The following is a 14,220-nucleotide window of genomic DNA, read 5'->3' on the forward strand; positions in this document are numbered from 1 at the left end:
GAATATACTCTAGCTAGAGTTATTATTTGTAATGGAAATATCAGTTATGAATGTGTGGCTATCTAAAAGTGGATATCTTTCTTTACTTACGTGACGTCAAAAAACAGTCGATTGCGTCATCAATACTACACTCTATTAGCTGATTCTTTTAAAAGAAAGACATTGTAGATTGTAACCATAGAAATAATAATACAAATCCAAGATACTTTTTAAATTGATGAATATTTATTACAAGTCAGTTATTTAAAAAATTTTTTGTAAAAAATAGAATCATTGTATACTTTAAAATAAACTTATTTATTTAATTTTAAAAAATGACCTTTTAATATCTAAATATTATTAAAATTTAATATTACAAAAATAAAAAATACAATCGAAAATTGGAAAACAATTTGTTAGATCTGCTATATTGATGGAACAGAATGGATGATATTGAATTATCTGTAAATTTATTTTTACTTATTTATAATAATAATATAGTTTAAAAAACTAAACGTTTGTAGCGTGTTCTAAGTATATATGTATAGTATGGGTATCGGTAGTATAATAAATGTATATAACTGATGATGTCCTATGCATGGGTATGATATTATAGAGTTACATACAAACATACATACATACAGGTCAAGCAAATATAAGCATGCTAAAAACATATTCTTTGTAAAGAATTTTCTATTAAGAGTGTTCGAAGTTTAAAACAACTTAAGGATGTACGAGCATCAAGAAAATTTAGAAAAAAAAGCTTGAAATCTAAATTCAATTTTGAAAATTTTAGGGGGGGGGTAGTGTTGCCTGATCATTTAAATAAATAAATTTTAAAACATTGTTTTTATGGTAAAACGGTAGATAGACGATATGTTTTCATAGATTTACATGCCCGACTTAATTAAGGATGTATGAGCACGGTAGTGGGGACACAAGTTGAAAAAATATATTTTTTCAATTTTGATGGAGTAAGAATAAAATTTTTCGATGTAGTAATTTTCAAAATATCGAAAATTGAAAATTTTGTTTAATTATTTAGCTTTCGATATTTCGAAAACTAAGGCATATATCGAGAAATTTTAACAAAATTCATCATTAAAGTTTAAAATACGGCACAGATAATTTCAACCATAAATATAAAATTGTATAGGATCTCGTACTACCTTAAATGTTGTCGCCCTAGACCCAGACCTCATGGATATAAGTCTAAATCCACATCTGATCGATCCATTAAGTTTTGGATGCTTTATAGTATGGGTTATGATAAAATATATGCAGGTTTTAAAAAGTTTTTTTGAATTTATTTTTAGATCGATATTAATGAAGTGAAGCAATTAATAGAAATAGGAAAGCAAAGATTTCCACAAGCACCGCTAGTATGGTTGAAAGATTTGGCACTTCTATTGAATACTAAGACGAATGTAGAAAATCCAAATCCTACATTTAGTAACAAACCATCTGGATATCCATTAAATATTGTTCCAGAAAATATAAAAAAGACATTGGAACAAGCATTACAAGAAGTCGCTCCAAATGTATCTCAAACATTTTATGATATATGTCTATCAGCAATTGCATTTGAAATGAGTAAAGGTAAGCGCTTTAATATTACTTCTTGTTCAAGGAATCGATAGTGGTACGTGGAAAAAAATCCAATTAATTTTGATTTTCTTTTGCTTTCTTACGTTTTTGGATTCCGAATTTGAAGTTTCCAAATATTGCAAACTAAAATTTGTTGAAGTCTTCCAAGATATTAAAAAATAGCGAAATATTGTTTTTGTTTTTAATTTTCGATTATTTTCAGTGGGAGTTTTATTATATGATATATTTCAAATAAGGGCAGATCTCCTTTTTCACAAACTGTTAATTAAAACCAGTTTTTTTTTTGTAAGAGGTATTAATAATCGTTGATTGTTTTTAGGAGCTCCTGTTATCGGTTATAAAATATGTGTGCAAATATTAACCAAAATAAATCCATCGTATGCATTAAATAGTAAAGAAAAATTTATAAATTTACGTAATTCATATCAAAACAGGCAACCAATTGGATTATCGTTACTTTGGTGCTTGAACCAAGCATTAGATAAAAATTTTAACATTGGATTAAAAGGTAATTATTTATATGCAAATTTAAAATATTTAGGAACTACACTGTTCTTAAACAAATTAAATTTTATAATATTTAAGGGCTTATAATATCCAGTTGGAATTTTCAAAGAATCAATTTTTTGCATTTTTTTGTGTTTATCTTGGTGAATATTTTTCGAATCAACTTGAAATTTTCAGAGAATATATTTAAATATATGAACATTCCAGAATTGTAAAAAAATGAATTATTTGAATATTATAGATGGATATAAGCCTTTAAATAGTTTAGGCACAAATTGATGAAAATAATTGATTTACTTTTCAGTAATACAAGAAATGATGATTGATATGATTGAAATGAAAAACTATACAAAATATATAATAAATTGTATAAAATCATTTTTATATAAAAAATGGCCACCAGGTACATTAACTTTTGAGAATTTTATATATTTATATGATTTAATAAATGGTATTATACAACTAAATATACAAAAAGATTTTAAAAAAGATTTACAAAGTTGTAATACATTATTACAATCATTAATATTTGATAATCGATCAAATGGAAAATATTGTTTATTATTTGAATTAATAATGAAAAAAATACAACAACAGAATCATTATCATTTAGAAGATGCTGTTAAAATAGATCTATTAGATATTGCAATGAAATGTATTCTACAAGAATCACAACCAACTTTAACAGTTTGGAAAGAAATATATACGAAAAATATTACAGCCACTGCTAGTTTATTAGCACTTATCAGTAAGTATTTTATTTTCATTCAAATCAAAATTATATCTGAATTACACCACGTATATGAAATATATCAAGGTATACTAAGTTTAGTCCCAAGTTTGTAACGCTTAAAAATATTGATGTTACCAACAAAATTTTGGTTTAGGGGTTCAACGAATCACCAAATTGCCTGTCTGTCTGACAACACGGTAAATCTTGACTTGATGTGATTATTGTTTTGAGTGAAAACAAGTCGACTTAGACATCAAGGGGGAAGTTTAAAATATGGTCCCTAGAGAATTTTAGGTTACACTCATTCGGCCCTAGCCAACCCAACTCTGAAATTTCAAATGGCACCTCCTACCTTGTTACTCCTAATTTGAAAGGACATAAAATTCTCTGATCAACAATGATAAAAAATGAAATCGATCGTTTGGTTCTTAAGATAGACTACCCAGAAAATGGATTTCATAACTTCTACCTTCTGTGTAGTTTATCTTATGAACGAACCAATCGATCAATTTTATTTTTTTTACCATGGTTGAAGAGATTTGTATGGCCTTTCAAATGAAGTATCACAAGGTAGGCGATGCTATTTGAAATTTCAAAGTCGGGGTGGGCTTGGTGAAATTTCAAAGTGGGGGTGAAGACCTTAACTTTTCTAGGTACCACAGAACACCACAAAACTAAATTAGACTATTGGCAGAAAATAATTCCACCAAGGCGGTAATAATTTAAAATTGAGAATGTTGTAAATTGGATTATTTATTGGTAATGAGTGTTGATTTTGCAATTGAATAATAAATACTGTTTGTTTGTTTGTATATAAATATTAAATATCATATTTCAACAGTAACAAAATATTGTGATCGTGGCTAAATAAGTCAGTCAGTAAAACAGTGGTTTTATCAATTCAATACAAATGCAAATATTTAATTACTTACTATTCAATCATATTATTTTAAAACAGTTATTATAATTCACATTCTAAAATTAAAAAGACTTTTTTTTACATTATCTACAATTTCTTTCTTTTACATTATCTACAATTCCTCTAGCATATTTATTTAAAATGCAGTTTTAAACTCTGATAAAAATATACATGAATTATTCTTCTTTCATAAATCTCAAAAAACGCGTATTTTTACTGCACTATTTTAATTCTAATTGACTTAGAAACCGATATAATAACTTAAATATGACGGTATCATGCTCATTTGAAAACGCAACCATTTCGAAAAAAAAATCATAGAAGAAAGTTTGGTAGACTCGTCAAAAGGAAGCCCCTCACAAAATTTCAAATATGTTTTTATCATTTTAAAAAAATTCGTGGTATCCCACGGGCTATAAGCTGAAATTTGAACCACATATTCTTTGAGTAAAAATCTACCCATACATAAATCTAGACCCTTTTAATAAAAAAATTGCTGTGATGCTTATACATCATTAAATGATCAATACTTTGTGGTTGTAATTGATTAGAGATGAATTTAGTTTGATCGATTTAAGTATTTTTAGTAATTTTGTTTTATTTTATGATTTATTTACAGAAAGTAAATGGTACAAAGTTCATGTTACAATCGATAAGAAACAATTGTTAAATTTATTGTATGGATTTAATAATGACAATAAATTATTAATTCAAAATAAGAAAAACGAAGATTCAATACATGAAGTTGAACGATTAAGTAAAGTAAGTTTTTTAATTTTAAACATCTTTTTTCGATAATATCAAATACCAAAGCGCAAAGTATCAAATTTTTAATTTTTTCAAATCTTATATATTAATACTCTAGCAAGTTTTTTTCTGTCCTACCCATACAAATTCCATGATTCACCCCACATTTTCAAGCTTATTATGTCTAGGTTTGACGAAAAATATACCGCTTAGGAAAAAACACGTTGGATAAATAATTTGAACGAAAAATATCATAAATTTAAATAAGTTTATTAGGTAAACATGTTAGTTTTTATAGATTCTCTCCTAATACTCTAGATAAATAAAACTCAAAACATTAATTTAAGGACTTTTGACTTTTTTCAATACTTTTCTACGGAATTTGTCGGCTGTTATTTTTATTAGCCACGGGTTACGGTAACTACAGGCGTGGAATTACGCACGCATCGAGCTAGTTAGAAAATATTTTTATATTTTTTATAAAAGTGCAATATTCGATTTCAAGAATAACCTGGTATTTTTTTCAATCTCTGAGTGAATTCGCTTAGTTAACTCAGCTCCTTCATTACAAATTTTTTGTTCTTTAGAATTGCAATCTTTTGACAATCCGACTTCATTTCTTAGATTAATATTATCACAGTAAATACAATAATCAATGACGTCATCATTACTTCAAAAATTATTATCATAAGCTAATTTCCGTCACAATTTTTATAACCTGTTTATATATAAAATACATATCAAGGTATAATAATTTCCGTCCCAAGATAATAATAAAATAGGTGTTAAAAATCTCTTAATTAGTTCAAGCTGAAAATTTTATAGCGTGTATTTTAAATGAGCAACATAGATCAATTGGATCTTGAGTCCATTGAACTCATCTTGTAAACCGGTAGAAATAGAACAAAAGTTTAAATGTAAAAAATGTTCCTTCTAAAAAAAATTATTAACTTTCGTTTAAAACATTTTTTCTGTTTACCATTGAAGACGCAAATTAGGACTAAACTTTGGGGTCCATTTTCCCCAAAACTATAAAAGATAATCTGTTGAAATTTTCAAGTGACTTCAACTAGTGTTCTTGTGAAAGATTCTCGAAAAACGTGAAAGAATTCCAACAGATACTTAAAAATTTTCGAAAACTAAAACAATTGGCCACCAGAAGGCCACCATAATTGTGTTTATTAAACTTTTATAATTAATTTATTTAAAATAATCAAACACTGATATTCAATAATTTCTATACATGGTATTTCAACAATTAACTTAGTCAATTGTTTATTTTCACTTGTTATCTTATATATTTGATTTATGATCATCATAGTCACATTTAATTGTTCATTTATGATTTTAAACAAAAAAAAAAAACATAAATAAATGATTAAATGACATCTCTAAAAAGAAAAAATAAATAAATAAAAGATAACGCTTTAAAAAATAGAGATAGTAATTAGCTTATGATTATAATTTTTGAAGTAATCCAACATTCGAAAATGTTTCTTTTTAAATAAATATTTTATCATAGTAATAGATAAGTACATATTAAGACGTACAGTGGAATATTTATACCGAATTTCCGGACAAAAGTCAGAACTCTTTTGTTTTGCATTGAAAGTTGTTTTTTAGTGTAGTTAGATAATCACTCCATCACAAAGAGGTCACTTGAGCTACCTTAACCTCGCCCTCCGCCTGTTTTGTAAGCCGCAATCTATCTGCTCTGACGGATGCATGTTATTATTGTTGTTATATATTCATGAAAATCAATATGCAGGGTTTTTTTTGGGGCGAAAAGCCGATCTAGCTGGGTTTCATTTTTAGAAAATTTCGTTTTATCCGAGTTTTCAGAGAAAAGTGAAACAAACTGCAAAATACGACTCTTCCTGACATCTATTGGTGTTTATTGTAGTTAACGAAATAAAGTGAATTAGCGAGACATTCAAATTGGTATTTGTGTGAAAACATTTTAAACGATACTTATATTAGTATAAAATTTGTGTCTTTGTAACTCTAAAAATACCGAGTAAAGCTCGATCATCCAGGTTTCTATTAATATAATTAAATACTCCATACTTTTTCTATTAATATTAAATATTTGTAATTAATATTTGCTGTTAAAAAAAGGTAACTTTTTTCCATTAAATTTATCAAAATCAAAGCTTTTTCTTTATGTGCTCCTTTTTGCTCGGTAAAATTTTTTGTAACAGGGAAAAGTTTAAGTATTTTATAATATGTTTATGAAAAAAATCTTGCGCGAACTTGCGCCTTTTCTTTTAAGACTAAGATAAGTATGAGATAAGAGCTGGAGTCAAAAGTAAAAAAAATGCAAATTTGTAACTAATAATTCCATAATCACATTACGTGGAAACAAAAGCAAGCATAGATAATAAAAAAAAGTGACACAGAAGCAAAAACAGTTAAACAAATTGAAGAAGAAAATGAAATAATTGGGTTTGAATACGAATATGACTAAAAAAAAATCAATTTTGAGCATAAAAATCCCTTCATTATATTTTGTCCGGAAATTTGATATAAATACTCCACTGTGAGACGTACACATAGAGTTTATATATTTTAATATTAGAGTCTTTGCAACATTATCTTATTTGATACCAGTATGTAAGAAAGAGAATACATATAATAATCATATTTTATCAAGTGACATTGAAAGATTTTGTCAACTGTCAAGTTCAACATCCATCCGCCATCGTATAACATTTCTATTTTCTATTCTATTAACATAGATTAATTATAATTTATAGGGTTCCGTATTCATTAATTGAATTTTAAATATCACTTGCACATTATGTCATGTACATACAAATTTATATATACAGGTGTCTTTTTTCATAATAAGCTCATTCGATTATTATTAGGGGGTTTTGAGGCAGGATACAAAATTTTTGGTAGCTCCAAAATTACAAAATTTTACAGGGAAAAAACTTTTGTAATATTCGCCTATATTTCTAAAGTCAAATTTCAAAAAAAAGTTTTGATGTTATAACTTTGCCATTTTTAGCTTTTTTCATATAAAAAAAGGTAAATTGGCAAATTGTTTTGAACAAGATACATTAATTAGATAGAGGCGGAAGAGGGCTTAATCTTAATCCAACAATTTAACAGCTTACACCTTTTTGATGAGGAACTTTTTTCCTTCAGTTATTCCTTTTCTACAATTTTATCTAAATTAAATTACTTACCGTGTTACTAAGTAAAGCCAGTGGAACCCTTATTTTTGCGTATATAATATAACACGCGCTTGTCCAATTTTTAATAGGTTAACATAAAAATTGTAACGTAATGCTAAACTTATTGTGAATCGTAAATACACAAATGTATTTTCTACGGGTTTATGTATTTTCTACCTTTGTATAGTACAATTGAAATTAGGGTTGCCTTACTTTACTAATACTTTATTATAAAGTATTATACGTTATTTGAGGTAATTGTTCTCTTTACTTAGTAAGAACAATGAAGTACACGAAAAAACTTTTTAATGGAACCCTAAATTCGCACTTGAAACATAGCTAAGAACACTCTCCATTAAATTACCTGTCATATGAAACAAAAAAAAACATTAAAATCAGTTCATCCGTTTAGGCGTAACTTTATCACAGACATACAGACAGACAGGCACACACACATAGGGGTCAAACTTATAAAACCCTTTTTTTTTTGTTGCGAGGTTTAAAAATATGTTTTTAAACATAATAATAAAGGCAAATAAATTGTACTTTATTTTGATACTATGTACTTTTTGTTTCTTACCTATAATAACCAATATATTTTAACCGCAAAAAAAAAGGACAACCCTAGTTGAAATGATAGAGTTCCGGTGGTAATAGTCCTGTCCTGTGCTGTGCGCAGTGTTCGATGTAAAGATGTACAAATAAAATAATCGAAGTTGTTCTTATACCAACTGAACTCTGTAGGTATACTTTGTGATTGTGACATAGCATTTTAATAAAAATTTAATTTTTTTAAATTTTGCATTATGGATAGACAAATATTCACTTTGATTATTTGAATAAAATTAATTTTTATTTAAATTATTAATTAACATTCCATTTAAGCATTTACTTCAATAAAAAGTTTATAATACTTCTAATTTATTGTAAATAAACCAAATCGGTAATTTATTGATCGAGTTTTGTGCATTTCAACTTAAAAATTATTTTGTTTTCTTCAACTTTTAATTGTAAGTAAATTATAATTTTAATCAATGTAGTTAATTACTTTATTTTGACCCTAGCTTTAATCTTGTAAAGATTATAATTGAATAAAAATTTTTTACATTGTTACTTATCAAAACTTTTTTAAACGATTAAGGATATTGTGCTAAATTTTATAATCTTGTATGAAATAATTTAATTATATTGAAGTTTTAAAAATACTACTGGTTTTTTAAATAAAACTGTCTAATATGGTTACTTAAAACAATTTTTGGTTACTTTGAATATAAAATGTTTAAATAATACACAGGTATCTAATATGGGAAAAAATCATAAAAATAACTTCTAGAATTATGTAATTAGTAATTATAATAATTTTTTATATTTTCATTAAATGAATGTTATTTATATACCTCTAGGTTCAATAGGTCATCTGACAGATGACTCTAAGAAACATTGATTTCTTTGATTATCTGAAATTTAATTAGTAATGAATATCTACCTATAGAGTTTGCACTTTAGAATTTTCACACCTATAATTTAAAAAATTTACATAATTATTATCTGGAAAAAATTAATTTAAAGGATTAATATATTGTTGTTTATTGAAAACAACAATTTTACAGAGAGATTCTTTAAGACGTTTCAGAAAATTTTGTCGAGTGATAAAATTAAATTGTAGTAAATCAATTCTAGAGTTTATAATTAAATCAGTTTTCCTGTAAAACAAGTTTTAACTTATTCCAAATAAGTACAGATAAAATAATCCCTGCAATTCTACATTGAATTACCACCTTCGCAATTTTTGGATTCGATGTATTATGAACAGGAGATGGCTTATTATAGTTTGTAGTCTTAAAATTTTTCGATAAGTTTTGAAATTTTTATAAAAAAAGTCACAGAAAATTAAATTTGCTGAAATTTATTCACCAAAATTTTGCTTTATGAATGTATCACATCCAACATTTTTAGACGTAAATAACATTGTAAATATTAAATCTAGCGAAAATACGCTAAGAAAACAACTGCGTTAATTAATTATACATCACATTCAAGAGTTTCCTGAGAAATTAATGATCCTTTATATCGTTCTGCTCTTTTAATACGATAGTATAGAGACACCCTATATTCGAATTATTAGTAAAACGGAAATATCTGTCACAGCAAAATTGTAAATGATCTAGAATTTATCTTATAATCATTTGTTCAAGAAATTCTTGTAAGAAAGTACATTATATATTTCATATATTTTGTATGATTGATAGACTATCATAATTTCTGACGTCTGGCATTCCGTTTTTAACCCCCGACACACGGAGATATATCTGTCATTGGATTCCTCTAGGTGTCAATATGCGACGATTTTGCAATCAGCAATCTTCGCCATGCTGAGAGTGGGGCACATATCAGTATCTTCTCAGATAGTCAAGCCGCTCTTCGGGGCCTTGAGGCGTCAAGATTCCAATCGAGGATAGTCTATGAAAGCTTCGAGGAAATGAATCGCCATATCGAATCAAAGAATGGCTACCACAAGCCCATCTTGATTACTGGGACTTTGCGCAGGGCATGTGACAGGACAAACTGTGTATTACCATAACTAGGCTATTAGACTGTGCTGGTCTGAAACTTATTACAGTACAGTTGAGAAGGTTGGTGGGAATCTTGACAATACATCGTTTATTGAACTTCCACCTTCATAACATGGAGATCTCTAATGATACCACTTGTAAAGCCTGTATGTAGGATGATGAAGGGAGAAATCCCGGTGGAGAATCTGTGGGTTTTTGCGTGGAGGGTATCGAAAAAACCCTTTAGCTTCATCTGCTTCAATTAATATCTCTTACCCGGAGACATCTCATCTTTGAGTGCTAATGGCCCATTTTTGGTACACCTCTTAGGTTTTATTATTATTAACCACCGACGCAATGTGTGTCTGTCTGTGGCACTGTGAGTCTTAGGGTAACCCATTTGTTTTTTAAAGGTAATTTGATAGTGTGTTTTAGTTTCAAGAAAATCTGAAGGAGGGGGCTATGGGTTTTGTGAATTAATATTTAGAGAGAATTTTGTATCAAATTTTTTTAAATAAATTTTTTATCGTTATATTTACTAATGAATACAATAATTAAAAATTCAGAAAGCCTTTGGTCTGAACTCTAAAGGTTACATAAATTCGCATTGTTGCATGATAAAATTTAAACACAACTGTTCATAACTAAAAAACAAATCTGTGAATGATAAAAAAAAACTCTATCAAATGTACATTTTGCTCATTCGCCAATAACTTTGGAGTATTAAATGATTTTGTTGTGTTGCATATCACAATGAGCTATTTTTAAACACAGAGTTACTGACTTTAACTTTAACTAATATAAAGGTTATTACCATGCTGACGCTGTTTATTTATTTTGTTATGCCGAATGTCGACTATGTAAATAAGTTTTTGCATTCAATTTCAAACTATATTTATAATAGAGAGCCGTAAGATATAAAAATAGTCATATCTCGGAATCCAGGACCAGTCAATGAATCTTTATAAAAACTGTTCGACTGCATTGATTAAAGCTTACTTTTAAAGAAGTTTTGAAAATTTATGAGAGCTTGGATCTTGTTAACCGTAAGAGATAGAACAAAAGTTTAAATGTAAAAAATATTCCTTATAAAAAAATTAACAACTTTTGTTTGAAATATTTTATTGTCAACCATCACAGTTTATCTGTGAGGACACTAATTAGGTCAGAACAGAAATTATTTCTATAAGGCTAACGAAGCTTATAGCTAATTAAAATTGTTAATTGAACAAAAATAGATAATTTGAATTAAAGCATATTGTACTAGATCCAAATTTACTGGAAAATACAATATTATCGTCATAATGGTTCATTTTTATTGTTTTATCATCAGGAATTTTCTTCTTTCCTTCATTTTGAAGTAGATGCTCGAAGCTTCTTAGGTGGAGAGAAAATGAATACTTATTTTCTAGTCTAATTAGTGCCCTCACGGGTAAACTATGATGTTGACAAAAGGAACATTTTTATACCATGCATATGAAATATACAAATGTATAACTAAGTTTAGTCCCAAGTTTCTAACGCTTAAAAATACTGATGCTATGAACAAAAACTTTGGTATAGGTGTTCATAAAATCACCTAATTAGTCCATTTCCGGTTGTCTGTCTGTCTGTCGTCTGCCTGTCCGTCTGTCATCACGATTACTCAAAACGAAAAGAGATCTAGCTGAAATTTTTATAGCGTGTTCGGGACATAAAAAATGAAGTCGAGTTCGTAAATGAGCAACCTCCATAGTAATGGGTTACTTAACATTTTATACATTAAAAAAAGTGATCAGATACCACATATTACTTTTATCGTATTTAAATAGTAGCCACCCGTATTTATAAATTTGGACAATGGCTATTTTGGACACGTAGTTATTGTTAGAATAAAAATTTAACATTGAATAATGATTTGGATTGAATTGCATTTGTTACAGATATTAATAGACAAGATGACAGTGCCAAAAACATTCCCATGGAAGAGATTTATTTTTTTCTTAGTAATATCAGCAGCAGTTGCATTTGTAGTTTATGATTCGAATGAACATGGAGGTTTTGCTAAGAGTGATACAAAGAAATTCCTAAAAGAGTCAGGAATATGGAGTCATGGACAAACAGCATTAAAACAAACAATCATATTTAGTAGGAAAGCTGTAAAATGGTCACAAGAAAATGGACATGTTTATTATGGACATGCAAAAGACTTTTTATTACCATATGTGGAGCTGATGCATAATCTTTTTATTGTTGCAAAGAATGCTTATTTTGAACTTTTGGAAATTATCATGTTAAGAGTTCCAGTTGTTGTTGCTATTGTAAGTATTCTTATTTTAATACATCTAGTGGTTCAAGAGGCCATTGCAAAATTTCCAAAGTATCTGTTATTTTATCTTTGTAAAAAATAAGCGTCATGATTGCATGGATTATCGCCTGAATTTCCCTAAGAAATCGGAAGTAATGTTTTGTTGCAAAATTCACACACTTGATCGTCAATATGTTATAGTGATCAAACCGACGTTAAATTGTAGAGTTCAAAATGTTATTCAAGGAAAAAAATGATTGAAACACCTTAAGAATTGATTTAACCATTGATTTGTGATGCCTTTTTATAATGTAATAATTATAATAATAAATTGATTGATTTGTTTTTTATTTTTAGATTGAATCATATGCACCAGGACTAGTTGATAAAGTAGTCGAAGTGTCGCATTATATTGGTAACTTAATTGTAGAATATTTTGGAATTGTTCGAGAGTATCTTGTTACAAAAGTATTTGTGTAAGTACTTATTTTATTTATTTTTTAGCAGAGCAGTCAGTATCTAACCCCAAAAATGAATAAAAACTTCACTCTAAATGTTAACAGTCACATACACATATTAATTTTTGAGATTTAACAGTGATTTTAATTTTTAACCGACTTCAAACCAAAAAGAAGGAGGTTCTCAATTCGACTGAATTTTTTTTTTTTATGTTTGTTACCTCAGAACTTTTGACTGGGTGAACCGATTTTGATGATTCTTTATCCATTTGAAAGCTGGTACTTCTCGTGTGGTCCCATTTCATTTTAATCTAGTTCTGACAACGACATCCCTGAGAAAACCATAAAAGTCTTAAATTTGCATTCATTATGCACGACAAGAGGACGAATAACTCAATATCACGTCAACCGATTTCGATGATTCTTTAACTTTTTGAAAGCTGGTGCTTCCCGTGTGGTCCCATTTTATTTTGGTCTAGTTCTGACAACGCCATCCATGAGAAAACCATAAAAGTCTTAAATTTGATTTCATTATGCACGACAAGAGGACGAATAACTCAATATCACGTCAACCGATTTCGATGATTCTTTTTTAGTGAAAAATTAGTTGGTGTACTTCAGATTCACTAAAAATCACGAAATAAAAAAAACTTTTTGTTTCCTTGGCTGACAACGACTCCACTTTTTTGTAATTTATAAAGAAATGATAAAACTCAACTACCCCCCTCAAAAGGGGGTTAGGTACGCCCCTGAGAAGTCGATTTTTTTTTTCAAAATGTTTAAAATCTAATAAACAACTAATCAAAAAATTTCACAGATGCATTAATTTTTACTATTACCATGATATTCTATTTTATTTTATTAGACTAATAATAAATGATTGTTGATGTGATGTAATATTTTAATTTTACTTGATTCTGATAGAGGCCAACTTTCACCTGATAATCTACAAAAAGCAACATTAGAAGCATTGAATACAACTCAACAGTATGCAACCCGTTATTATGATTGGTTCTATGAAATGATCAGTAATGTTGATTGAACATTGAACATAAATCAATAAAATAAAAGACAATATATAAAATATTAAAGTTTAAATTGTGTTACTACGTTACAACGGATGATGGATGTGTGATTGATGTATTGAAGAGACCTGCTGCCGAACCTGCTGGTTTTTTTATCAACTTTATTGTGAAATGAAAAAATAAATGAGTTTGTTTTTAGTTGTGATAGGTTTTAAAAAAAAAA

General features: G+C 27.9%; 1 protein-coding gene across 1 annotated transcript; it reads left to right on the forward strand.

Annotated features, from left to right (window-relative positions):
* Window positions 1-2,655: 2,655 nt before the first annotated feature.
* Window positions 2,656-14,205, forward strand: LOC123297645 (transmembrane protein 214-A). The gene is made up of 5 exons (XM_044879392.1): window positions 2,656-2,842; window positions 4,366-4,508; window positions 12,150-12,527; window positions 12,872-12,990; window positions 13,897-14,205. Exons 1-5 carry the CDS (start codon window positions 2,671-2,673, stop codon window positions 14,012-14,014), a joined length of 930 nt encoding a protein of 309 aa, XP_044735327.1. The 5' UTR covers window positions 2,656-2,670; the 3' UTR covers window positions 14,015-14,205.
* The last annotated feature ends 15 nt before the right edge of the window (window positions 14,206-14,220 follow it).

The sequence above is a fragment of the Chrysoperla carnea genome, chromosome 4 (assembly GCF_905475395.1).
Source record: "Chrysoperla carnea chromosome 4, inChrCarn1.1, whole genome shotgun sequence".
NCBI lineage: Eukaryota > Metazoa > Arthropoda > Insecta > Neuroptera > Chrysopidae > Chrysoperla > Chrysoperla carnea.

Coding starts and splice junctions, on each gene's coding strand:
- LOC123297645 (XM_044879392.1), top strand. CDS start 2,671: ATGAAAAAAATACAACAACAGAATCATTATCATTTAGAAGATGCTGTT. Junction 4,509..12,149: donor AAGTTGAACGATTAAGTAAA/GTAAGTTTTTTA, acceptor CATTTGTTACAG/ATATTAATAGACAAGATGAC. Junction 12,991..13,896: donor CTTGTTACAAAAGTATTTGT/GTAAGTACTTAT, acceptor TGATTCTGATAG/AGGCCAACTTTCACCTGATA.